We start from the raw sequence: 24017 nt of genomic DNA on the forward strand, positions 1-24017 counted from the left end.
GTTCAGGTCTCCATTCAGTCACAGGACTTGGGGTTGTGCTTTCTGTCTCTCTCAGCCCACCTGTGTTGCAAAGGGGGAAAAGGGGGCAGGGAATATCTTGAGCTTGTTTGATGGAAAGGTAAGATAAGCTTTCCTTTGACAACTCAGCTATGGTGTGCTCATTTGGATGTTGAAGCTGTCAAGGGATAGGAATACTGGGCATCTGGGATGGCACCAGGGTGCGTGTGATCACGCAAAGGCTTTTTGGTGTATTCTGGATCTCTCTCTCTGAAAGGACTGCAAGGAGGGTCAGCAGGGTCAGAAATAGTGCAATGTCCTTGGTGACTGTTGCCCCATGGTGTAATTGTTTCTGAAAAAGTGGCGTCCATTGCACTTTTTCACCCAGCACGTTTGGCCACAGATGGGCGTGGACAAAGCTGGAGCCTCAGTCATAAGGGCCAGTGTTAGGAGGCCTCCTGCAGTAGCTCACCTGGGTCAGAGGCCCTTGCAGATGTAGTCTTTCTCTTAGCACTTGTGTTCTCCGTTCTGAATCTCTGGCTGAGAAGCTCAAGGGTTTTGGGGGGGGGGGGGCTTGCAGCATGACAAAGAATAGTCTTGGCATAGACCCAGCGTTATGCTGGATCTGTTCCTCTTGACAGCAGGACTTTCTGTGTGTACTGTATTGTCCTCTGTGGTGTCCTTTTATTTTCCTGTCCTGGAAGAGGAACTGCAGTCCTCTGTGGCAGCTTTTCCTTTGGGCTGAGGCCAAAGCCCAAAAGTTGTGCCTGTTTCTAAATCATGTAGGATTGTCTTTGATCAGCACTGGGGGAGGAATGGCTCTTGTGTTTGTCAGATCATCCTGTCCCCTGTACCCCAGGCCTGAAAGAAGATGAAATGAAAAGTAGGTGTGTGTTGAATTCTAAGCTATGTCGTCAGAACATCTGGTGAAGAGACTTGAGTTTTGAAAGCCCAAATCAGTCAGCTGGGGTTGGACAGTTCTAGGAGTCTGTGTTCCAAGATAGGATCCCACTTTTGGTTCCTGCAGTGTTACATAAAGGGTAACACTGAGTATGAAAGGACAGTCAAGGTGTTCGAACAAGCCTCAGTGAGGCAGGTTAGACAGTCTGGGCTTCCAAGTTTGGTCAAAGTTGCAATATTCTCCCAAGCATGGGTTGGTTGGGGCTCTTGTTGGATATGTTTGGGGTGGTGGTAGACAGATTCACTAGGAAATTCCTGGAAGCTTGGCATTCAGACAAACAGCCATCAGTAGACACATAGAGATAAACCACATTTACACACCATTCAAAAGAGACGATAAAAAAGCTAAGAAGGAAGCAAAAAGACCAGACCACATTCCCTCCAGCAGCCAACACCTCACTCTCCCTCGCACTGAAGATGTTACCTAGTCAGGTCATGAAACGTCTGCAAGCAAACAACCAAGCTCAGAGAGCTCCAAGGACTCCACAGTTAGTAATTCAGAATAGACAGAAGAGTCATACCAAGATGGGATTTGCTGCCAAGGATTGTGGTGATTGCACCCAGGTTAAAGTCACCCTCAAGCTGATATTGATTCTTGAAGACTCTATAGAGGCACCCATGCAGTGTTCTGAACAGTAGTAGAAGTGGTTTGCCATTGCCTTTTTCTGTAATGTGTGTTTTGTTTTATTTTCCCAATGTAATCTATAGCCCTGAAACTTCTGAGTGGTCTTCCATCCAAGATGTCAGTCAAGCCTGAGCGCGTTTAGCTTCCAAGGTCAGATAAGACCAACAAGGTCCTGATACTTGAGACACCTTTGTTGACTGTAAGGTTAAAGGACAATTGGTGGCGCTGGCTCTCTGTGTCCTTCAGTGCCAGGGTGGAGGTTTGGCTGGGTTGCCTTACCAGTCACTGGGCAACACAAGGGGAGGCGAATTCTGCTTACCTTGTGCTTACGAGCTTCCCACTTGAACCCCTTTTGGCCACGGTGAGAAAAAAAGATGCTGGACTAGATAAATCTTTGGTCATGATCTAGCATAGTTTCTGTTATAACTGAACAGATGTGGGACCTTCATTCTATCTTTCTCTCTCTGCTTAAACTAAACAGACTGTTATTTTTACAGTAGAAGCTGTAAAGGATTCTCTGTCTCCCTTAATATTATAAAGATATGAAAATAATAAATAAGTGTCTCGTAGAGCATCTTTTCACAGGAATTGGAGATGTTGCCATGAACTGAACCAGATTAATCCTTACATTCACCCATGTCTTTACATGGATAAATCTGGCTCAGAAATTGTGATATGATCATCTAGTCTGTGCAGTAAAGAGATAATTGTTAGACTCACCCTCTGGGGGAGATGGGTGGCATACAAATTTAATTAATAAATAAAATAATAAATAAATAAATGTATGCTCCGCATCTGGAAAGGGCATGCTAGGTATCAAGCCATGCATTTTCAGCTACCAGTTACATGGTTTTCCACCTGACTCCAAGAAATGGGGAGAAGTGGGGCGGGAATCAGCCATTCAGCTTGAGCCTCCTGGGGCAGTTCTTATGCCTAGCCACAAGCTGTTTTTCTTCTGATGTTGCCAAGAAGCCAAAAAGAGAGTGCCTGCCTGCCCGTCTGCCTGCCTGCCAGTGGCTGAGCCCAGTTCCCATTTGCCTCCAAATTGGCTGGAAATGGATTGCATCTAAAATTTGGGTGGCTTTGGGCTATTTCAGGGACCAGAAGGCTGAGTACTAAGGCTGCAGTTTGGTCCCTTCAGATGCAGGACTTCTTACTTTGACCATTTCGCCCTTTAGAACTGTTGGAGTAACACCGTGCCAGGCAGCTTCCTTCCATTTCACCCACTTGCTCTTTCTGAACCCTCCTCCTGAGCTGAGTTTGAAAAGCTAAGCAGGGTCAGCTCTGGCTAATGCTTGGCTGGAAAACTACTGGCAGACATCAGGCTTTGGGCTACAGTAGTTTGGGAAGTTGATGATGTATCCAAGAAGACTGCAGTGGCAAATCACTTCTGGTGTGTTGAATGGATCCCGTGTCCAGGAGGACTCGAGCTCGAGGTGAAGGAGACTTTACATTTTCTTCCTGAAGGTTTTTGTCATAGGCTTTGCTATTATATTACATTTGTTTCTGTTTTAAACTGCATTGTGGGTTAGTAACCCTGCCTCCTTTGTGGTGGACAAGCTGCAACTCCATTCCCAAGGTGGGAGAATTGGGGATTTGCTCTTCAGTGTTCGGTTTGTTGGACTGTCGTCTTGATTCTTGCTGCAAGGGTAAAGGGCCCTGAGTCTGATTCCAGACAAGCCTAGCAACTGCAGAAAAAGCAAAGCAGAACTCTTGAGAACTGCTAAGAGGGAGAAGTTTTCAGTCTTCCTTGGAGGAGCTCTGACTCCCCAATTTCTTGTGGGCCCGGGCCAGTCCCCTATCCACCAAGGCTGCTCCTGTTTTTGTGACCATCCCCGATCTTTTAGTGTCTGCATGGAAACCAAACCTTTCTGGCCTTTGCAGTGCTTGGGGGGGAGCGGCGCTGCAGGTGATAGCATTTGATCCCCCACCCCCCCGCAAGCTGGCCTTCCTCTGGGAATAGCACTTGCAAAGGCCAGCCGGGAACTGTCGCGGTGCTTTGGCTTCCGCTCCAGCGCGCGAGAGAATCTGCTTCGCCGGGAGAGTTGGCCCTCCCCACGTGACTTACGGGTTGCCAGCCCTTCCCCCGCCCATTTTGGGGGAAGAAAGATAACGCATGCCCACATTCCTGTGGTCAGACTGCCTCTCCGCTTCCCTTTTCTACAGCTGTGGCTTATGGAGGCTTTGTGCGAGGCTTCAGAAGAGCAACAGCGACATCTGTGTGTTCCGCAGCGCTGCTGACACGCGCGTCTGGAAGAAGCCGGCGGCTGCCTTTGCCCGGCCCGGCGCCTCTTCCCTGAAGCCCTCCAGCGAGCGGGCGCTTTGTTCCACACCCCTCGTGTCCTTCGGAGGGCCCGGCCGCGGGGCAGGGGCCATTCTGCTCCTCCGAGCCTCGGGTGGGGCTCTCATTTTGGGAGCTGCGCGTGTCTAAGGGCCTCGAAGGGGCTTCATCGCCTTTTTCTAGCCGGGGCGGGTCTGGGCCAGCTGGCCGCCAGTTGCTTGGGCAGGAGCACCCAAAGAGAAGCAACGAAAAGGGGGAGCGGAGCGGAGGGCCAGCGGTTTGCTAAGCAAGGCCAGGAAGGGTTCGGGTTCGGGTTCCGGCGTGAATGGCATTGGTGCCTCCTCTGGTTTTGCCTTCTGCTGCTGCCTGTTCCTCCGAAAGGGAGGCATCTCCTCCAGGAGGTTCCCCAAGGAGCTGCCCTTTTCATTGTCCTGGAAGAGAGACTCCTCCTCCTGGCGTGCCCCACTGCGAGAATTGGGGCCCTCCTGCTCCCTCTGACGCTCAGGAGCCGAAGGTGGGGCAGAGCTCTCGGCGTCGGCCCGAGCGGGCGAGGGTCCCGTCCCGTCCCGTCGCCTCCCCTCCCCTCCCTGCTCAGCTCTCCGTCGCCCGGCAGCTTGCCTGAATGAGACCGGGACGAGAGAGGCGGAGAGCCGTTCTGCTGCGCTCGGCGACGGCAGGGCGGCCATCCTCCAGCAGCCACGCTGCGGAGCGCAGGAAGCCCAGCGGCGGGCGCTGAAGAGCAGGCAGCAGAAATGCGGGAGTGGCGCTCGCCCCCCCACCCCCGCCGCCGCCGCCGCCGCCGCGGTCCGATTGTCTTTTGTAATCCAGCCACCCAGCAGGACACCCTCTCCTAGGGCTTCAAGACCGGTGGGCAAAATGACGATTCCTCATTAACGGAAAAGGCTCGTCTGTTCAAAGAAACGAGGTGCTCCAAAGATGCCAAGGCCATTAATTCCGAGCTGTGCTGCTTGGCAGGAAATCCTACCGGGTGTTTTCAGCGCAAAAGAGAGCACACCAATCCTGGCTTTTTTCCTCTCCCTTTTTTTTCCAGACAAAGAGAGAACCCTGGCTTCTGTGTTTTGTAAATCCCTGTTAAGTGAAGAGCCAATTAATATTCCCGTGGCCTGATTTTATTTTGGGGTTTTCCTCTTGTCTCCGGCACTCGTTCCTGGCTCAGGGTCTGATGCCAGCTGAACACCTTCCAGGATCAGCAGCGTGAGCAAGTGGCTGTGTTTTTCTACTCAGCAGCTTCAGCAACCTTGGCATGGAGGAGGCTGTGGAGCTGCGCCTCCCCTCTCTGGCATGCCCAGTGTGCCACCCAGGCATCATAAAGAGCACCTTCCATTTTGCTCTGGTGCAGATGTGAACAGCATTCTTCTCCCCCATCTGCAGACATCCTTCACGGTGGATGTTGCAAAGGGCTTCCCTTAGCCCCATTCATCTCCCCGGTGATAGCGTTGCCTGGAAATAAATCTGCAGCCACGGCAGCTGCTCGAGGGTGGGTGGGGTCTTTTAAAATCGTCAATGTGTAGATAAAAGTGGGTCAAAAGTAGCAAACCGTCTATACAGGCAACTGCCTGCCTGTCTCCTGTGGAACTCCTCTCCCTTTTACACACACATCCAGGTATTAATGTTTGCCCACGTATGCACACATGTCCAAAATCTGAGTGCACGCTCCCCAAGTGAGCATACAGACATGCCTGCCTGGTACATACCTCGTCTGCCGCATGTCTTTGTGCGCGTGTTCGCCCATCAGCTCTTGTGCACCAAAGCCAGGTGCTCCAGTCCATCCTTCGCCCAAAGCCCTTTTCCTCCAGAGGTGTAGCTGGAAAAGTCCCTCCTTGCGGACTCGGCATGTTTCTTGTTGGTCTGCTAGCTGAGAGTTGTCATCAGACAAGCTGGCATTTCTCCATCAGTGTCGGCTGCCGTGGTGCAAGTTTGTGTTCTTTGTTTCCTTAGTGCCAGCTGGAAATGGACCTGCTGGGCAAAGAAGGCGTTCTGCCTGCTGCAGCTGTGTCTGGTGCCCAGGTGCCCCAGCCATGGCTGAAGAAAAGAGGCAAACAGGCAGAGCTGCTCCTCCTCCCTTGTTTTTTCAAAGGCATTGGGTGCCACCCTGGGATCGGGAGTTGCCTCCTGGTAGAGATGGCGGCCTTTGTCTTCTATTGCGCTGGCTCCACCGTGCCGTGGGATGCTAAAGGCGGGGAGGGGGATGCTGGAGGTCCAGTTGGTGCCTTGTGTGGGATCTCAGGAGCCAAGAGAGTTCTGGGATTGTCCTCCTGGCACCTGTGCCCTGGGCGCTGCTTGCTGCCTACTCCGAGTGCTGGGTAATCTCCCTGGCCTTCTTGTACGCTGGCCCATATTCAGGATCCTGGGATCCTCTGCCTACTGCCGCTACTGCTATCACAGGAAAGCGTGGCGTTGCCACTGAATGGATGGCATTGTGCCAATGAGTCTGCCATCCATCCATCCGCCCGCCCGCCCTTGCAACTCTGTGCCTCCCTCGCTCCCTCCTTCGCTCTTGATCCCCTCCTCCTCCTGTCCGCTCGACTTTAATTAACATGCGAATTAATTGATTTTTAAAGCTGAAGAATTACAGACATTTCGCAGGGGGTGCAGCTGTCTGCCGCTTGGCACTGTCCTGTTGTTGGGAGGGGCTGGGAGGACGATGCAGACGCCCAGGTGCTGAGGAAGGGGGCCAGCCCTATCACCTCTTGCTACTTGTTAAGAATAACCCTGCAGCCCCTTCCAGAGAGCATGAGGCAAGGAGAGGAAGTGTCCTGAGCCCCCCCCCCTTTTCTGCTTGGCTTCTTCTTCTCTGGGAAGGAAGCTGGAGGGAGGCAGGCAGGCAGGCGGGGGGCAGTTCCTGCCTGGGGTCCCTTGACTGGGAAGCAGAGCTGCTGGGAAGGCCTCCCCCAAGGGCCGGCCTGAGGCTTGGTGGTCTTTTTTCAAAGGACAAAAATTGGGGTTGCCAAATGCGACTGGCCTTTCCCTTTCGTGCTTCCCTTTTCTTTCCTTTTGTATATTAAAAAGTGCAAAGCACCTGCACATCAAAACCGTTGTGTAAATCAGGCAAAACGTCTCGTGACGAGTGAGCTGCCTTTCCACTGCTCCGGCTGGTGCCTCTCCCTGGCTCTGCTGAGGCTGCAGCCCAGGAGGGCTGGCCCGGGGCTTTTCAGCTGGCCGAGGAGCCCTTTGCTGTCTCGCCAGCGCCCTGGGGTGCCTTGGCAAGGAGCCGGACAGTGCAGGGCAAGGGTGTGAAGGGCATGAAGCCGAGCCTCTTCTGCCAATGGGCCCTACCACTGAGAAGATGGTGGCCCCTCAACTCCCTGCCCTGGGGGACGGGCTTCCTCTGGAGGTGCTGTGACGGAGACAGCTTTCGGTTGGCTGGCCCGGAGACAGGATGGCTGGGAGGCACTGTCGGTACCTTTTAGTGTACAGGGTGTTTTCTGCCAGAAACCCTGTCCCTGTGGGCTTCCTGCTTTTCTTGGCGGCCCTTCCCCGAGCCATTCTTCCGGTTGGAAGCTTGGTCCTGAAAACTGTGACCGTGGCCTTCCACAGCCATTTCCAGCCGAAACCTCTGGTCAAGCCCCTCAGTAAATTAAACCTGGCTCCTTGCTTCTGATGGAAAGAATTAGCTCAGCTTCTGGTGGACCGTTTGCTCTCTGGCTTTTAACCCTTTCTGCATTGGAACTGGGTCTCCTGCACCACTTGTGGCTGGCCGGGCGGGGCCTGGAGGCCAGAGCAGCTACGGTGCAGAACGCGCGGTGGCGCGGGGAGCGCTGTGGCTCGGAAGTTTCTCCTGGCATCGGTCGTCTCCGCTCTTCTTGGGAACTTGTCCAACCGCTCTTGATATAACGGCCTTTTGCAACTTTGAGCATGTTCTTTAGCTTACAGGCAGCAAGTCATCCTCTTAGGCATCTGTTACCCTGGAGTTTTCTGGTCAGCTCCGACTGTCAACTGTGCTCATTTCTCCATACGGTTTCTTTGTTTGCAACATTATGGCTTCACTTGCCCATTCTTTGGCTCTCTGATCCTTCAGGCATGCTGTAAAATGCTCACACTGGTTTAATCAGTGAATACAGACATATGTAGGTACCCATCACGCTGTTCCCTTTTGGGGAAAGCAGAATGATTCAAGCACCAAAAGAAGTAGTGAGTGAAATTAATTAGATGGAAGAGATCAGAGAAACTGGATCTTTCCGTGAAAGATCATCAACTGGGAAGATTCTGGTTGTGATTGATCAGGAGAGAGATGGTGGGGGATGCCAGGTGGCCATTACAAGAGAAAGGAGAGCCATGATTTGGCACTGCTCTGTGAGCCTGGCTGCCTGGGCCTTGGTGGCCATTTCACTAGTGCTGTAGCCTCAAGTTGCTGATGGTAAACACCAAGTCTGTTTGTAGTAAGGCTTGTTTATCCACAACTGGTTGTGGATGAGCAGACAGACCTGGTTATACAAAGGTGGTGATGCCACTCTGAGATTTGTTCACCCAGTTTTGGGGTTTCTTGAGGGACACCTTATCTTTGACTTAGTGGCCCTGCTGTTAGTGACAGCGTATGAATGCCTGCCTGCTAAGTTGGGCCTTAAAGACAATGCTCGACATCTGGTGTGCCATCCGTCCTGCTGCCCAGTTGGACCTCTTCCTAAGCTCTTTGACCTCTCCCTGGGCTGGCGTGGGTGCTTCCTTACCATCTGGTGTTAAGAGACTTCTACCTCTGTGTCCTAGGGACTGGGTTAGCAAAAGGGATGGAGCGCATAGCCTACAGGAAGTTTGTGCTTATCCTAAGTAATTTCTGGCCCAACAAGTACAGAGACATATGCTGTGCCTTGTTTTTTCCTCAGAGTAGTTGTGCTATGATCTGGATATGGAGGGTATCACATCTAGCCTTTTGCCATCGTGAGATCATTTCCTTGTCCAGTTGAGATTGACTGCCACCCAGAGCCTCCCTAGAGTGGAGGGATCTATTAGAATGGTCTGCTAGGCATTTTGAGGAGTTATGTGCAATCCACCAAGCAGTTCCACTGTTTCCCTGGCCAGGTATCAGGAGACAGTTGGACTCTTGATGAGATTACTTTCAAGGGGTCTCTTTGTACTCAGTGATCCCAAGGTGCCCCTTGGTGTTATGAGGCACTCCAACCCTGGGCCTCTGCTCCCTTCGCTCCTTGACTGAAGGCCTGTGTGGAAGCACTGCCTGGCCCCGTGCAATAAAAGAAAAGCCAAGGAAGAAGTACAACAGAGTTCTGGACAGTTCCTTGTCCTTCCCGGCTTAAAAGGAAGGACAGCACTATGTATTACATAATTTTTTATTTTATAATCTGTCCTCAAAATGCCAGGCCAGGCTAGGAATTCTGAGCAGCCAAATAAAGAGAAATGAATTGAGTTCAGCAAAGGTTGCCCAGTCGACTGCCAGAGTGTTACAGGTCTTTTCAGTAATGAATGAGGTGGAGACCACCACATTTAGAATGATATTCTGAAGGTTGGCACTTGATTTTATATCCAAAGCTGGTCTCTTGCCTATCTCCTCTCCTGCCCTGTATTTCTAGTTCTGCTCAGACATTTGTGTGTGCTTCTGCCTTGCAGGTTCTGAAGAACGAAACTTAAATTCAGGAACTATTAGAGGCCATTCCAGTTTCCACAGTGAAATCTCCTGGAAAGACTTGGAGGAGAAGCACCTTCAGGAAACTCCTTTGAGTTCTCTGCAAGAGAGGGTAAGGGTGACTTTGCTCACAGCTGCTAGCTATCCATGGAGGTGGGTGGGTGGAGGTGGGGTTTGAGTTAAGCTGGGGCTTTGGTTGAAAGACACAGCGGGCCAAGGAGAAGCAAAGGCCCTTCCCAGACATTTGGTTCTAGGGAAGGGGGTGGGCGAACAGATCTTGGCTATTCTTGGGTCTCCAGGCAAGTGGGGAAGGACACAGTCAACTGCAAGGGGCATTGGCTTCTTCCTGAGAGGCCAATCCAAACAAGTGTTTAGATTTGTGACTGTCCACATCCTCTTTAGCTAAGAAGTCCTTGTGAGAAAGATGCCAGGGAGCCTGGAGAGGGAAGGAAGAGCCCGGACACACGGCCTCATGTTGGGCACCTGTAGCTCTGTGGCTTCCAAGCTCTTCATTCCTTAGCGTCTCCTTGTCTGGCTCTCTCAGATCTGGCCGTCTTCTAATAGCTTGGCCGAGAAACAAGGAAGTTGACTCAAGGCTTGGCCATGTGGCAGGAACAGTCAAGCAAAGGCTGAACTGGACAGACTGAATGCCATTCAGAGAGCTGTACCTGAACAACGGGCTTGTTTGTGCCTCTGGGAATTTGTTACTGGCTTGGGCGGGACACAAATCAAACCAGGAACAAGTCAGGGAACCATAAGCATACCATGCAGTTCTTGCACATGATTGTAGCCAATAAATCAACACCAAGTCAGAGTAACAAGCTGCCTTCAGATAAGCCTTGTGGCCCTGGCTGCGTGATTCCTACCAGACAGGCTCTTTCCTTCCTTTAGGATTCCCTGCAGGATGTGGTACTCCAGTTCCACAAGCCTGCCTGGCCAACATCAGGGATGGTGGGAGTTGCAGTCCAAAGATGGCCACCCATCTTTGCTTGAGAATGGAGATGGCCCGAGGCTGGATCCGGCCAGGCCGTGCATCTTCAAGCTTCCAAGTAACCCACCCAATTTCATCTGGGCTGAAGAATGGATGCCTTTACTTGGAGCTCACCTCCCCCCAGCCCAGCCCCATTTGGCATACACACCTTTGTCTGGGCTCTTGCAGTGAATCAGTGGCATGGTGGAAGGAATAAGGGAAGGTGCCAGTTCAGAAGGGAGAGCTGTCTGGATTTATTTTTATATTTATTCACGTTAGAATTTAGAGGCTGCCCAGCTCCGCAAGACTCTGGGCAGCTTACAGCTTTAAAAGCACCAACAGTAAGGAGTAACCTCAAGTTCCCTTTGGTGTGGAATCAGCCATTCTCAGGATACACCCCTTGAAGTGAAGAACTTTTCAAGGGGTGACACAACAATTCCACAGCCCATGCTGCTCTTTATCAGTCTCTTCTTTGTCTCTTCGCCCAGCTGAACTCTGCTGCAAACACATTAACTTTTCCCGTTGACTTGTCTGGTGAGCTCACCCCCTGGAAACGAGCTGCTTGCCAAGGCAGAAAACGTGCGAAGATTTTCTGACAAGCTGGAGCAGCAACCGGGGTCAGCGCATGTCAGTCTGGATGCCTCTGCTTGGTCCGCTCCCTCTCGTGGCCCTTGGGTGGCGGTTGTGGGAGCCAAGGAGTAGTGGCCGAAGGGGCCTTCCTCCTCAGCAGAGGTCATCTTCTCCAAAGAGGTCACCATATAGGTCAGGGCAGAAAGAATCAGGGTCTGCTAACCACCCTTTCCCTGTCTTTCCTCAGACTGAAAAACTGCTGTCTGGCCAGAAAGATTGCAAGAGGAACCCAGTTATGGAGACAGAAAACGCTCGCCCAGTGGAAGAGGAGCAAGCGGAGCCGCGTGGGCATTCAGGGAAAGGGCAAACCATGTGGTCTGGGCTCCATGACACCTGGGTGCAGGTAAGGCCGTTGCCAGGGAGAGGCAGCCTTTCAACTTCAACTCCCTGCTCCGACAAACACCAGAGGACCCTGCCGATCTGTTTGGTTGCCCAGCACAGGGGAAAGAGCTTCCTCTTGCGTGACTGGAAGCAGTGAGGGGAAACCAGAGAACCTGTCATTCCAGCACAAAGGCAGCCTTGCAGGGCCAGCCCAACCAGCCCACCAAGTGCTAGTGGGGCTAGGACGAGGTTGCCTTGCTTATCTCTGCCTTGAATATAACGGCCTCTTCCCTTCTTCCATGCAGCATCTCAAGGCAGTTCACAAGTGGTTTGGAGGCTGGGCTTGCTAAGAGAAAGTAGAGCAGAGAGGCTGAGGTTTGCAGTGGTTCCCTGCCCTCAGTGGACCAGATTAGGAAAGCAGCCTTGGTAATAACCAAGCAGAGCTGGGGATTACCTTTCTGCTCAGTTGTTTGCTTAGGCCTCTGCCAAGCCAGTCACCATGCTGGGGGCACCCTTTTCCCAGAGACTAAGAATCTCTGGGTTTTAGCTTCTCTGAAAGAAGCCCTCTTCTTGGTTACTCCATCAAGTTGGTGGGAGGGGGCTGCTGTTTCCAAAACCAGAGCCCAAATGATACTTCTGAAGAAACGTTAGCAGGAGACCTTCTGTAGATAGATAACCAGTATTCATGGGTGGGGGGCGGCTTGGGGACAGAAGACAGTTGGAGTGGCTGCTGGAGATGCCCACTTCTCAGGGCAGGGGACAAAAAGAGGCAGCCTGCGAGGACAGGGTCCTCTGCTGAGCAAGTCTTGTTTGGACAGGAGAGGAAGAAGGCTGGCCTGGGGCCATGCCTTGGGCTCTCCAGAGCCTGAACTTGGGTGTTCCTTTGAAGAAGACGCCTCCAGATGGTCCAGAGGGGAGGCCTCAGTCATGAGGCTGGAATACCCCCATTTTCTCTCTCTCCTCTCTCCAGAATGTATTGAGGTTTGATGATTTATTTATTTATTTATTTCAATTCTGGCCCTGCCCAACTCCACTGACTGCTGCTCTTTCTGAGTTCCTGGCCGTGTTAGTTTGCTCTTTTGGGCCTCTGTCTAGCACTGCAGCATCTCTCCGGAAATGAGGCGACTGGAACCATCCAGTGCGCTCCAGATGTGGACCCTCTCCAATTTCCTTTATTGTGTCTACACTTGTTTTGGCACTACTTCTGATACAGCACTGCTATTTTCAGAGTTTTCTCCTGGCGCAGCAAGGGGAGCTCACCAGACGGCCTGTGCTGTCCTGTGCTCTTGAGTGGCCGCTCTCTTGCTTACTTTGTTATGAGCCCTTCTCCTCAGGCTGTGAAAGACTTTATAACGGTGAACCCGTTTGGGGTCATTTACAAACTCGTTGGCTTCGCTCCTGACCTCTGGCTTCAGATAGGTCCTGAATGTTGGAAGACACCAGTTCTAGTATAAATCTCTAGCGATGGAATTCCCTGCATGGGAAAAACATTACTTCTGCTTCTCGTTTTTCAACCGGTCACCACCGTCTGATCCAAGCGAGTCTGATCCCGATGACCAGCTTTGCCAAAGGCTTTCTGAAAGTCAAAACTTGCTAGTGGCCCAAGCAAGCTTAATTTTAAGACCCGGTACAAAGAATCAGTTCAGACTTCTAGCGAGAAATACCCCTCTCTTCTTTGCAGCCTCTGGATTGGCAGGGAGTGCAGGGGGTGCGGGCTAGGGGAGGAAACTTCACGGTCATACATCGAATGCAAGTCTCAAATATTTTTCTCTCACGTCCCACTCATGGCCTCTTTCTGCCCCGCTAGTCTCTGGCCCCAACAGAAAGCAACCACCACCCTTCCCACATTGCGGTGCCTGCCCTGCGCTCTTGGCTACTTGCCAGCCCTCGGATTTGGAGTGAAATAATTCGGCCCTTCTCACCCCTTCTCCCCTGCCCTGACCTCGCCTCACCTTTCCTGGGTGCTCCAGGGCTCCAGCGAGTGATCCGCACTGCAGCGTCCCCTTCTTCCAGGACGTTCGCTAAGTAGTGGTTCTGTGCTTGACCTAGGGCTCGAGATGTGCTGGACACACATGGGGAAATCATTCCCAGTGAGGGAGGGAACATAAATGGGATGAACGGGCCCTGGTCTCTCGCCTCAGCCCTCCGGTGCGCCCCTGTCTCTCTTCCCCCAAGGTGGCCTTTTCCCAGCCGCCTTGCGGGAGCAGTCAGGCAAGCCAGGAGTGTTCTTACTCAGCCCCGGAGGGGAAGGGAGACCGAGCGGGGCGTCCCTGAGGGTGGGCCCAGCCTGGGGCCTTTCAGGCAGCCCCCCCCCCCGCCGGGGCCTCTTTCCTGCTGTGTAATCCCTTCCTTTCCAGGGCCCTCAAGCAGCCCCGATGATGATGGGCTCTTGAGGGAACAAAGGCATTTTAAGGGCTCTGGAACAGGCCCTTCAGGCATTCTCCTCTGCCCTCTGCCAGGAGAGTCACTGGGTAATCACGGCGCGCTTTCAGAGAGCTGCCATTTTGGGATCACTCCGCAGCAGCTGGCTGGGGGGGGGAGTGGGGGAAGGCACCGCCGCAGCAGGGGCGCCCCCTGCTGCCCTCCTGCAGGGCTGCAGGCCTCCAGAGTTGCCAGGCGGACAGACCTAGCAGGTAGGCTGGTTGGCTGCCCCCCCCTGTTCCAGTGGGAAAGGCCCCCCACCCCGAAGCCCCCACGAAGAGCGACATTAGAAAGCAAGCCGAATCCCCGGCTCCTCGCTTGGCCCCGTGGCCCCGTCCTATCCCTGGCTCGCCACTGGGGTTCAGGCAGCTGGAGCTGCAGCCGTGCCGTGCCGTGCCGTGCCTAAGAATGCCAAAAGGCCCAGCCCGGCTGCAGCCTCCTTCTCGGAAGAGCTCCGAGCAGGAGAGTTTGCCGGCCAGCCGGCCGGCCGGCATACAGCCTGCAGTCGACAGAGAGGGATCTTCCTTCGCAGAGCTGAACGAGCCACTTCTTCCAAACCGTCTCCGGCCGGGGGCAGAAGCCGGTCAACAGGCAGGTCGCAACTCCAGGGCCTCGTGTCAGCGGGGGCAGATTGGGCTCTGCCGGTCCGTGCTCCGAGGTGGAAGCTCCAGACATTGGAAAGCCCCTGTGGCGCCCTTGGAGCCCAGGCCCCGCTTGGAAGGCGTCGCCGGCCGGTAGCCCTTCAGCTACCCCACAGACCCATCCAGTGAAGGGAAGCCCACTCCCCTCTTCTCTCGGAGGAAACGCGGCACCGCCCTCACAGCTCTCCCCTGGCCTGCTTCCCGGCTGGAAGCTGCTGAGGGGGCTTTTCTCCAGGCCACGTGCTGCTTGCTTTTCAGGTTTCTTCTGCTGGCGGGAAGGTGAGGGCGATTTGCAGGGGGAGAGGGGCTCTGCCCGCTGGCTGGGATGGAAGCACGGCTGACATAGGCCTGGGTGGTCAGCGCCGGCCTCCGACACAGGGGCCTTGCTGGCTTTTGACATCCGATGATGTTCCCTTTGTGTCCTAAAATATGCACTCTGAGTTCTGCTCGACAGACAGCCCTAATCTAATCTTCATGTCTGCTTTCTAATTTTCATAGTCAGGGTAAAACAAATTGGCCCACATTAATTGTCTGCACAGCAACCCAAAGCTTCGAGTTTTGATTTATGAGCTCAGAGCAAGCACTCTGCAACACATTTTTCTTAATTTATTTTTAATGAGTCTCTCAATTAATTTTCCGGGAAACATCTTAATGATGTTGGAGATGGATGTTAATAAGGTCTGTGCCCATGCGCCTTTCAGGCACTGAAGAGCCCTGTGTGTGAAGTATTGCAAAGGCATCCTGCTGGTAGTGGCTTGGCAGATGGTGGTATCTGCTGCTGGCTGTGCTTCCAGGCTCCAGCACTTCCTTCTCGGGGCCTGCTTTTGAGCAAAACAGTGGGCTGTCAGACCAAAGCCAAGTTTTGTTTGTCTGAGCAGGAATTTCCAGAAACCAGAAGGATCTGCAAGGTTTATGGGAAAAATTATTCTCACCCTTCAACAATACGACTCATCAGCAGTCATTGTCCTCAATTCCGCCCGCAAGTGCTGCCGTCAGTGGGGATGCCACTTAGCCAGGCCTAAAAGCCCTCCCTCCAGAGGCTTCCTGGCAGTGCCTCAATGGCCCTCTGAGATGCCAAGCCTCTGCCTCCTGGATCAGTGCCAGCGAAGGGGAAGCCCCACTCAGATCTCCAGGTAAGGGGACTACCTCTTGCCCAGGTTCAGTGCCATCCTACATGGTCATGGTGCAAGAGAAGTGCCAGCATTCTGAAGGCAAGTTGGTTGTGCGATCTCTGCACAGTACTAGGTGCAGCGTGCACTGAGCCCAGAGAGCAACTGCCAAATCTGGTGTCTCCAGTGGAGGAACATGATCAGGCAGAGCCATGGAATTGGGTCGGGGTAGCACAAAGTCCATCCCCTCACTCCATGCAAATAAGCAGAATCTCTGAGCCCTCCCCCCATCTCTGCCTGTAGCCCTTGGATGACAGCCAGGGTCCACCACTCCAGTCCTGTGACCTCTTACTTGCAGGACCATACGGAGCACCGGGAGCTGCACAGACACCCAATTCAGCTGCTTGTGGTTTCCAATAGGCAGACAGTCACGCTGTGGCAGCAAGTGCTGCTTCCTCCCCAGCCCCAGCTCGTAGGGCTACTTCTTCCAGATGTGGTTGGCATCTGCGGGGCCTGAAGGCTGCCACAGATTGGCTCAGCAACAAGAGGCTAAGGCGGGGATGGACAGCTTCCTGTGTGGCAGCATCTGCGGGTGAAAGCATGGGGAGACGGTCACCGCAGCATTGCTTAGTTCACAGCTGCTGCCCAGTGTTTTTGCCCCTAAAGGCCGAGACACGTGTGCTGTGGTTTGGGCTTCAGCTCTTCAAAGGGGCCGTCAGTTCCACAAACCCCGAGGACTAATTTGGCTCCCAGGAGACCTCTTCCAGCCATGAAAGCACCAGTTGCTACTTCCCCATCAGCCCGTGGACTTGCTCTTTCATGCGTGGAAGGAAAGAAGAGGTGCCCTGTTGTGTGTCCCAGCAATGGAAGACGAAGAGGGACCAGCTGACATCCTCCTGGCCCTCTTCTCAGACATTTGGGTTTTTTGCTAGGCCTTCCCCAGAAGCAGGTGGCCTCCTTGCAGATCCAAAACTCTTGTCCTCATCCAGGCCTAGCTTCTTCCAGAATCAGCTGGGATGATTTTCGTAGTTGACATGCAGGAGGATTGAAGCTCACTTTCCAGTACCCCTTGATTTCTGCCAGGCCAGGCTCTTGTCCCAGAGCCAGAGGGTCAGCTTCAGCAGACCATGGAGCAGTCAGAGCAAAAGCACACGCTGAGCACCAACCGATTCTCTTGTGACACGGCTGCCCTGAGTGAACCATGCCACAACTATTATTCTTGACCTCTCAGGCAACATCATTCGTTGTTCCTGGAGAGGCTGTTCAGGTGGAAGAAGGGCTAAGAGAGAGGCCCCAAGCTGAGCAAGCACTGCTGGCTCCCCTTCTCCAAATATTCTCTGCAGTCCTGCACGTTGGACTCGTACCAATGAATTAGTTCCTGGGGAGGTGATCTCCTTCAGCCAGTTTGTGAGAAGCAGATGCTTTGGTGGGAGCCTTTCTTTGTTGCTCAGGGAGGAACTTTGGTGATCTTTCTCCAACTCAGAGGTGAGGGGTTCCCCAGCTTGACCCCTGGATTATGTTGTCTTCACAGAGTAAGAGCAAGGCTGCTCTCCCAGAGCAGTTGCAAGGTAGCCAAGTGGTAGTGGAGCAGCTACAAGATCAGGTACAGCTGCAGCAAAAGAAGCTAAAGATGGATGGCCTAAGGCAGACCCAAAGCCTTGAGTGTGTGCTAGAAAGACAGCATCTGGCTGTGGAGATGCTGCTTCAAGAAGGCCAGGCCCTCAAGGCCCAGGTGAGCTTCAGAACTCCCTTCTACCTTCCCTACAAGCTGGGGCATGGCCTCATTCTCTCCTCCTCTGTATACTTACAGCTCCGACAATATAAGGCAGTGACCCAGGAGCAGGAAAGAGAGCGTTCTCTTCAAGTCGAGTGGGATCAGCACATGTGGGAGCAGTTGAATCAAGCAGAGAGTTATGCCCATGTTCTGGAAAGCAGCTTGGATCTCTATAAGAAGAAGTACCAAGCTGCCCTGGGCCGAGTTGGCGAGCTCGAGAGTTGGATGCAGCATCTGGAAAAAGAGGTGATCACTAGCCAGGGCCACCCCTATTGGTGGTGAGCTGGTTGAGGGCAGTGGAAGAAACAAGAGCCCTTCTGCTGCCAATCTCATCTTGAGCTGCTCTGTTGTAGGCCGGGGGGAAGGCCACTGGGCACGCAGAGAAGCACATGCTTCTGGAAGATCTTCAGAGCAAAGGCCAAGCAGAGGACAACCTTGCGCAGTTCAAGGGAGAGCAGCACAGTGCTCAGGAAAGGGGCCAGGCCGTGCAGCTCACCTGCCAGCACAAGGCCATCATCCAGGAGCTGCAGATACAATTGGCAGCGAGCCGTACCAAGGTAAGCTTGGCCTCAGCCCTTCTACTCTCACTCGGTAAAGAGGAAGCTGGCAAGGTGGGAACTAATACCAGATGGAACTCAGATGTCAAGCTTCAAGTCTGTTGCGAGAAAAGGGCCTAGGATTTAAACCCTGGGGCTGACACATAAAAAATTAGGTGTGTTTGATTCCTGTGTTCTACAATAGGCTGATCTTCTGTGGGTTCACAGCTTCTTACTGGCAGTCCCTGGGTTAAGAATGTCCGACTTACGGACAACTTGTACTTATGAATGGACTGTCATAAAGCCTGTTATATTAAAAAATTGAGTTTAATACAATGATTTGTAATAACGAACACACACACTACTTGTGACATGAAAACATTGCATGGCTTCAGTGGTTCATCAGCTCGAAGGAGAACGCTGTCCGCCATTTCAAGTCAGATCACATTGCTGTTAGCACTGTGTTGAGTGTGTAACTTGGTATTTGGCTTACGTTTTTCTCTTCTTTACCTTTGTAACCATGCCTCCGAAGCATAAGTCTAATGCAAGTGTTGGTGATGCATAAAAGAAAAGGAAAACAATCACGATTGAAAATAAAGTGGAAATAATAAAGCAATCAGGAAGAGGTGAAACACCATCAGTCATTAGAAAAGTGTTAGGCTACAGTCAGTCAACGATCAGAACAATTTTAAAAGATAAAGTGAGAATAATGGAGCATGGGAAAGGCCCTGCCCTGATGTACACCACGATTACTACTAAGCAACACAGTGGTTTAATCATTGAAATGGAAAGGCTATTGATAATTTGGTTGCACAATCCAGATCAGCATCCATGCCTATTAGCCTTGCCTTAGTGCAAGAAAAGGCTCACAGTCTTTTCAGTGATTTAAAAGTTGCATGTGCAACAAGTGAAGGCGATTGTGATGAGGAATTTGCTGCATGCAGAGGTTGGTTCAGTTGCTTCAAAGTGAGGACAAATTGACATAATGTTAAAGTGCAAGGTGAAGCGGTGAGTGCTGATGTAAGTGCTACACGTGATTTTCCTGAAATGTTGAAAAAAATTATTGAAGAGGGAGGTTATTTGCCAGACCAAATATTTAATGTAGACGAGACAGACTTATTTTGGAAAAAGAATGCCTGAAAGGACCTACATTTTGAAAGAGGAAAAAAGTGCCCCAGGGCATAAGACATCGAAGGCTAGGCTAACATTGCTTGGGGGTAACACATCTGGAGATTTCAAGCCTTTGCTTGTGTATCGCTCCCTAAATCTGAGAGCACTTCTTGGGTTACAGTTGCCATCTTTGGAGATTGGTTCTGGAACCATTTTGTCCTTGCTGTTGAACGTTATTGCTTGGGTTAGGGTTAGGGTTAACCCAAGAAAATTCCTTTCAAGATTCTCCTTGTGCTTAACAACACACCCAGACATCCAAGCACTTTAGATAACCTTCACCCCAATGTAAAGGTTGTATTACCCCCCAACACCATATCACTACTTTAGCCAATGGATCAGGGAGTCATAGCCTCCTTTAAGGCCTGTTATTTATCACAGACCTTCTCTGAAGCAGTCAGGGCTACCCAAGATGATGTGATGAGTTCTGAAGGAATTATAACGTCTATGATGCCATCAGAAATATTGCTGATTCTTGGGATGAAATGGAGCAATCAAATACGAAAGGAGTGTGGGACAAATTGTGCCCGCAGTCCATGCATGCTTTTCAGGGGTTTACAGCTGATGGCAGGCAAGCTGCGGCTGATACTGGTAATCAGCTGCATTTAGACATCAGTGAAAATGATGTACAGTTACTCGACTCCCATGCTGAAGAAAGACCGTATGGAACTAGAGCAGCAGATGATAGCATTGGAGGAAGAAGATTGGGACCTAAAAACTCCAAAACCAGAAAAGTCAGGAGAAGCCTTTCGTCTTACTGAAACAGGAATGGCAAAGTTAGAGGAGCAAGATCCTAACACAGAGAGGTTCACCAAAGTTTACCATACGGTTACTGAGGGCCTCAGCTGCCACAAGGCCATTTATGACAAGAAAAAGAAAAGCTCTGTACAAACCTCCTTTGGTGCCCACTTCAGGAAATTGACTCCCCCCACCCACCAGCAGCAGACTCAGACCCTGACTCCCCAGCTCCAGCCCCGTCTACTTCAACAGTAGCCACCTCTCCATCATCTTCTCCTGCATCATCCAACTGCTAATGTTATCGTCATGTTAACTGATAAACGCCCCTTCTAGAATGCAAGACATTGATGGAACAAGATGGTCTTTTTTCTTTTCTATCAAAGCTGTTTTACGAACTGTTTCTTTCATGTTTTTTACAGTACTGTATACCTACAGTACACACACACACACACACACACAGAGATTCTCTGTCTCTCTTCAGTACAGTATCATATGTAGTTACTTTTATTATTACTGTATTATGTGCTGTATTATTACGTTGAAGGTGTTTCAGTGTATTGGGAAGTATTTTATACGCACAGAAAGATAAAATATATATTAAATACTAAGAGAAACATTTGACTGATGCTAAATAACTGTTCTGACTTACCTACAAATTTAAAGACAGACTTAGGAACGGATCGCGGGGACTGTCTTTATTTGCAATAAAGTCACATACCTAGTTTTGGCAGTTTGCTACTGAGTGTGGGGCAGAGTTTGTGGAAGGAGGTTTACTGCCATGTCTGGTGGAACGCCTGACATACTACAACGTGCTGGTTGACCTCTTGAGAGTAGGAGACTCCTGACATAGGCTCTGCTTCAGCTGCTACAGCAAAAGGAAGCCCTGGCCGGCTTGCGCCGAGAGTTTGCGTCCTACAAGTTGACTCACAGCTGCTCCGCCACAAGGTCCAGAAACCAGCTGACTAGCCAGGAGATACTCAGGCAGGTAGGCCTTGTACCGATGCGGCTGGCTGGAGGGAGCAAGGAATGGGGGACCTGGCACAACAGGCACCAAAGCCCAGCTCCGCTCATCTCTCTTGGACTTGCCTAGAAGCTGTGGCAGCAGGCCAAGGAGCACTGGGCCTTGGTGGAAGACCTGAAGCTGGAGCTGGTGAGGGAGGCCAAGCGGAACAGCAATACCGTGACAGGTACGGGGCCCGGCCCTCTCCAGCCCCCCTCAGCTTGCCTGTTTTGCTCCAGGCCTGGCACGTGGAGTCGGGGGCCTCATCTGGTCGGGCCTTGTTTCAGATCTAGCCCGCCTGGAGCTGGCTGTGCAGAGCCTGTGCCAGGAGGCAGTAGCCGAGCGGAAGCAGCAGCAGCGGGAGCTGGCTGCGCTGCAGCACCAGGTCTGCCAAGCGCAGGCGCTGCTGGGGCAGAGCCGCCGGCTGTGTGCGCAGAAGGAACGGGTGAGTGTGGCTGCTGACCCTGCCCGGGGAGGCTGGCTGGGGAGGGCTTTGCTGGGGCCATGTTGGAGCTCCCTCATGCCCCTCCTCTCCTTCAGGCCATCCAGAAACGGGACAGGCTCCTTCGAAGGGCATGGGCTAGCCACAGCGTCTTTCAGGAGCGGGCCCGAGCCCATTCCTTGAATGCCACCTCGCGGGAAGCAAAGCACGGCTCTTGGTGCGCTGGGGCACCGGTGCTGCAACAGAGGCGGCCCAAGAGCCCAGAACAGTGGTGGCCAGCTGGTAAGGAGACTGGCTTCTGGGGACTTCGGGTCAGGTGGAGCAGAGCACAGAGGGGCCGATTGGTGTGTGGCTCCTTCCTGCCCACCACCTTTCACCAGCTTGCAGGCAGAAATTCTATTTCATTCTTACTTATATAGAGACATCTGTCCCATTCTTCTAATGATGGGGTAAGCGCCCTCCAAGAGTCAACTGCCAGCACAGCTTCCAAGCTGTGATCCTGGCCCAGTCAAAGCATGTTAGCGCACAGAAGTGGCCTGACCTTCCAGTCCCTCCTGGTTCAAAGCACTTTTGCTGCCTGGCCTGCCTGAGCCTTTCCTTCCACCCCGCAGGGCAGGCACTGGGGCAGGAAGAAGCAGCCATGAAGGGGCCCCAGGAGCAGCTGGTGGGGGGTGACCCAGAGCTCCAGCGTCTTGGGAAGGTTGGCCTCCCGTTGGAGGCTCTCCATGGAAGAGAGCGTAGAGCTGAAGCAGGACTGGGTCAGACAAGGTATCTTCCCTTGGCCCGGGACGGGAAGGGGTCTTGCCTCTGGTCGAGGGATAAGTGATTTGCTTTCTTCTTAGTTTCTTGGGAGGAGGTGGTCCTGCTGCTGCCGCCGCTGCTGCCACTACCTCTGCCAGAGGATTACTGAGGGAGCTAATAGAGGAGCTGAGCTGGTCCAAGTGGCAGCCTCTGCAGGCAGCGTCCATGCTGGAGCTGGAGATGTTCCAGCGGCAGGTGAGCTGCACATGGCCTAAAGGAAGGGGCAAGAGCCTGCCTATCTATCCCAGAGAGCAAGTGCGCCAGGCTCTGTGGCAACTGGAAAGCCGCATCTCTGGGGTGGCAGCACTCGCAGAGCCAGAATGCATGCGAGAATTGACAGCCACCTTCCCATGCAGTTGCAGGAGGAGTGGAGCGTGCAGGGCCTGCAGGCCTGCATGATGGAGCAGAAGGCAGAGAACTGCTCTCTGCAGGAGCAGCTGACCAAGCAGACGGCTGCGCTGAGGCTGGCACGATGGAGCTTCAGGCAGGCCTGGCTGCAGCTGCAGCAGCAGGCAGCAAAGGTGAGCGAGCTCAGAGGGATGACGCGCTGTGGCTGGGCAGCTGCCCCGTCCTGGCAGCACACATCAGCTGATGCCAGGGCCAGAGATCTCAGAATCCTCAGCAAGGGCTCCAGCCTCTCCATTGCCCCCCCCCCCGGTTTCTCTCCCAGCGTGCAGGGTAGGTGGTGTTCTGTTGCCGGGGAGGGAGAACCGGATCCAGGAGGGCCAAGTTCTGCCTGCAGCATGCAACAACATGACTCCTTTTCTGGCAGGCACGGTGCTGGCAGAAAGAGCATGACATAGCCCAGCTTGCACTGTGAGGAGGGCAAGGGCGGGTGGGAGTGGGACCAGGCCCCACCTCTAGTCCTGGATGCAACAGTGAGTCTCTGCCCTCCGTGGAGACGCTCCAGCCTTCGCTGGCTCCTTGCCAGCCAGAAGCAACCCTGTTTGCCTTCCTAGCACCCCAAAGTCCTAGCTGCACCCTCTCCACAACTCTCCTCACTATTTGCAGCTGATCTTGCTTCCATATTCTGCCTGGCTCCCAGGGAGGGAAATGATCCCTCTCCTGGCCTCTGGGCCGGCCTGTTTCAAGGAGATCTCCAAAGGGAAAAAAATTTTGCATTTCCCCTTTCCATGCCTGTTGTCCCACGCACACCGCCAAAGCGGGCGGGCAGAAGGGGGAAATGGCGGTGATTGACTGAGGATCTTGTCACTCCCTGATGTTCTTCCTGCCACTTGGGCATGCAGCAGGCCTGCCCAGGTGTGACCAGGAATCAAACTGGAAGCTTTCTGCAGGCGGAGCTCCAGCCCTTTATGTCTTTTGGAGGGTGGCAGAAGGAGCAAAGAGCAACTCTGGAGCTGCCAGAGTCTAACCTTCTCCAGCGTCCCTTGTCTGGTGAGTGGCAGCGGATTCCTCTCATCTTTGGCACTTTATCACATTGGCAAGATCCTTCGTGAGAGCTCTCTGGATTAAAGCATGGCAACCAACCTGGACTGCTCTCTTTTCTTCACCCAGTAGATAGACTCCTTACAAATCTCCTTGGAGGCGTCACGTGTTAGCCAACACTGCCTGCACCAGGAGAGTGAATTGGTGGTGGCCGATGTTCGCCAGTGGGTAAAGGAGCAAAAGTGAGTGTCACCCTGAGAGAGATTGCTGAATTTCCCATGGGGGAATTTGGGGCAAAGGGGAGGTCTTGGCAGCTTCCTCACCATCATCCTTCTGTTACAGGCAGGTGAATGAGGAATTGGGCCACAAACTCCGAGTGCAGATCAAGCAAATTGCCCAACTCACTGGCGAGAGAGAGTGAGTGAGAAAAACTGCCCTTCGGTGCTGGGGTGGGGGGAGCACTTCTAGGACTCTCTGCCACCTTGGTGAAGTGAGGCCACCTGCATGCTTAATTAGGGATGGATTGAAAAGTAGCTGTGGGTGCCTTTGAATCCCGGGCAGCTTTCCTTTCAAAGGCCTACAAGGATCACGTGGGCTGAGACAGCCCTGGAGTTTTGCACCC

At 52.8% G+C, this 24017-nt stretch overlaps 1 protein-coding gene across 4 annotated transcripts in view; it reads left to right on the top strand.

Moving 5' to 3' along the window:
- The window catches only part of PMFBP1 (polyamine modulated factor 1 binding protein 1), a 30606-nt gene that overhangs the window by 3788 nt on the left and 2801 nt on the right, over positions 1-24017 (top strand). Inside the window, exons 3-16 of one of the 4 annotated variants that reach the window (XR_015795318.1) lie at positions 9444-9571; positions 11247-11402; positions 17083-17571; positions 17679-17882; positions 20629-20751; positions 20857-20953; positions 21054-21211; positions 21307-21490; positions 21820-21976; positions 22051-22204; positions 22366-22530; positions 23305-23404; positions 23525-23637; positions 23738-23812. Coding sequence is in view for 1 of the 4 variants with exons in the window: in XM_088136340.1 (XP_087992466.1) it covers positions 9444-9571; positions 11247-11402; positions 17083-17571; positions 17679-17882; positions 20629-20751; positions 20857-20953; positions 21054-21211; positions 21307-21490; positions 21820-21976; positions 22051-22204; positions 22366-22530; positions 23528-23637; positions 23738-23812 (2200 nt within the window). In the remaining 3 variants the exon portion in view is untranslated. Of the gene's footprint in view, positions 1-9443; positions 9572-11246; positions 11403-17082; positions 17572-17678; positions 17883-20628; positions 20752-20856; positions 20954-21053; positions 21212-21306; positions 21491-21819; positions 21977-22050; positions 22205-22365; positions 22531-23304; positions 23405-23524; positions 23638-23737; positions 23813-24017 lie in introns of those variants that run through there. The other 3 variants (XR_015795319.1, XR_015795320.1, XM_088136340.1) reach the window with 3 other exon arrangements.

This window comes from Python bivittatus, unplaced genomic scaffold (genome assembly GCF_059951505.1).
Source record: "Python bivittatus isolate LINGU-HERP-01145 unplaced genomic scaffold, Pbiv_v1 ctg000190_np1212, whole genome shotgun sequence".
Lineage (NCBI taxonomy): Eukaryota > Metazoa > Chordata > Lepidosauria > Squamata > Pythonidae > Python > Python bivittatus.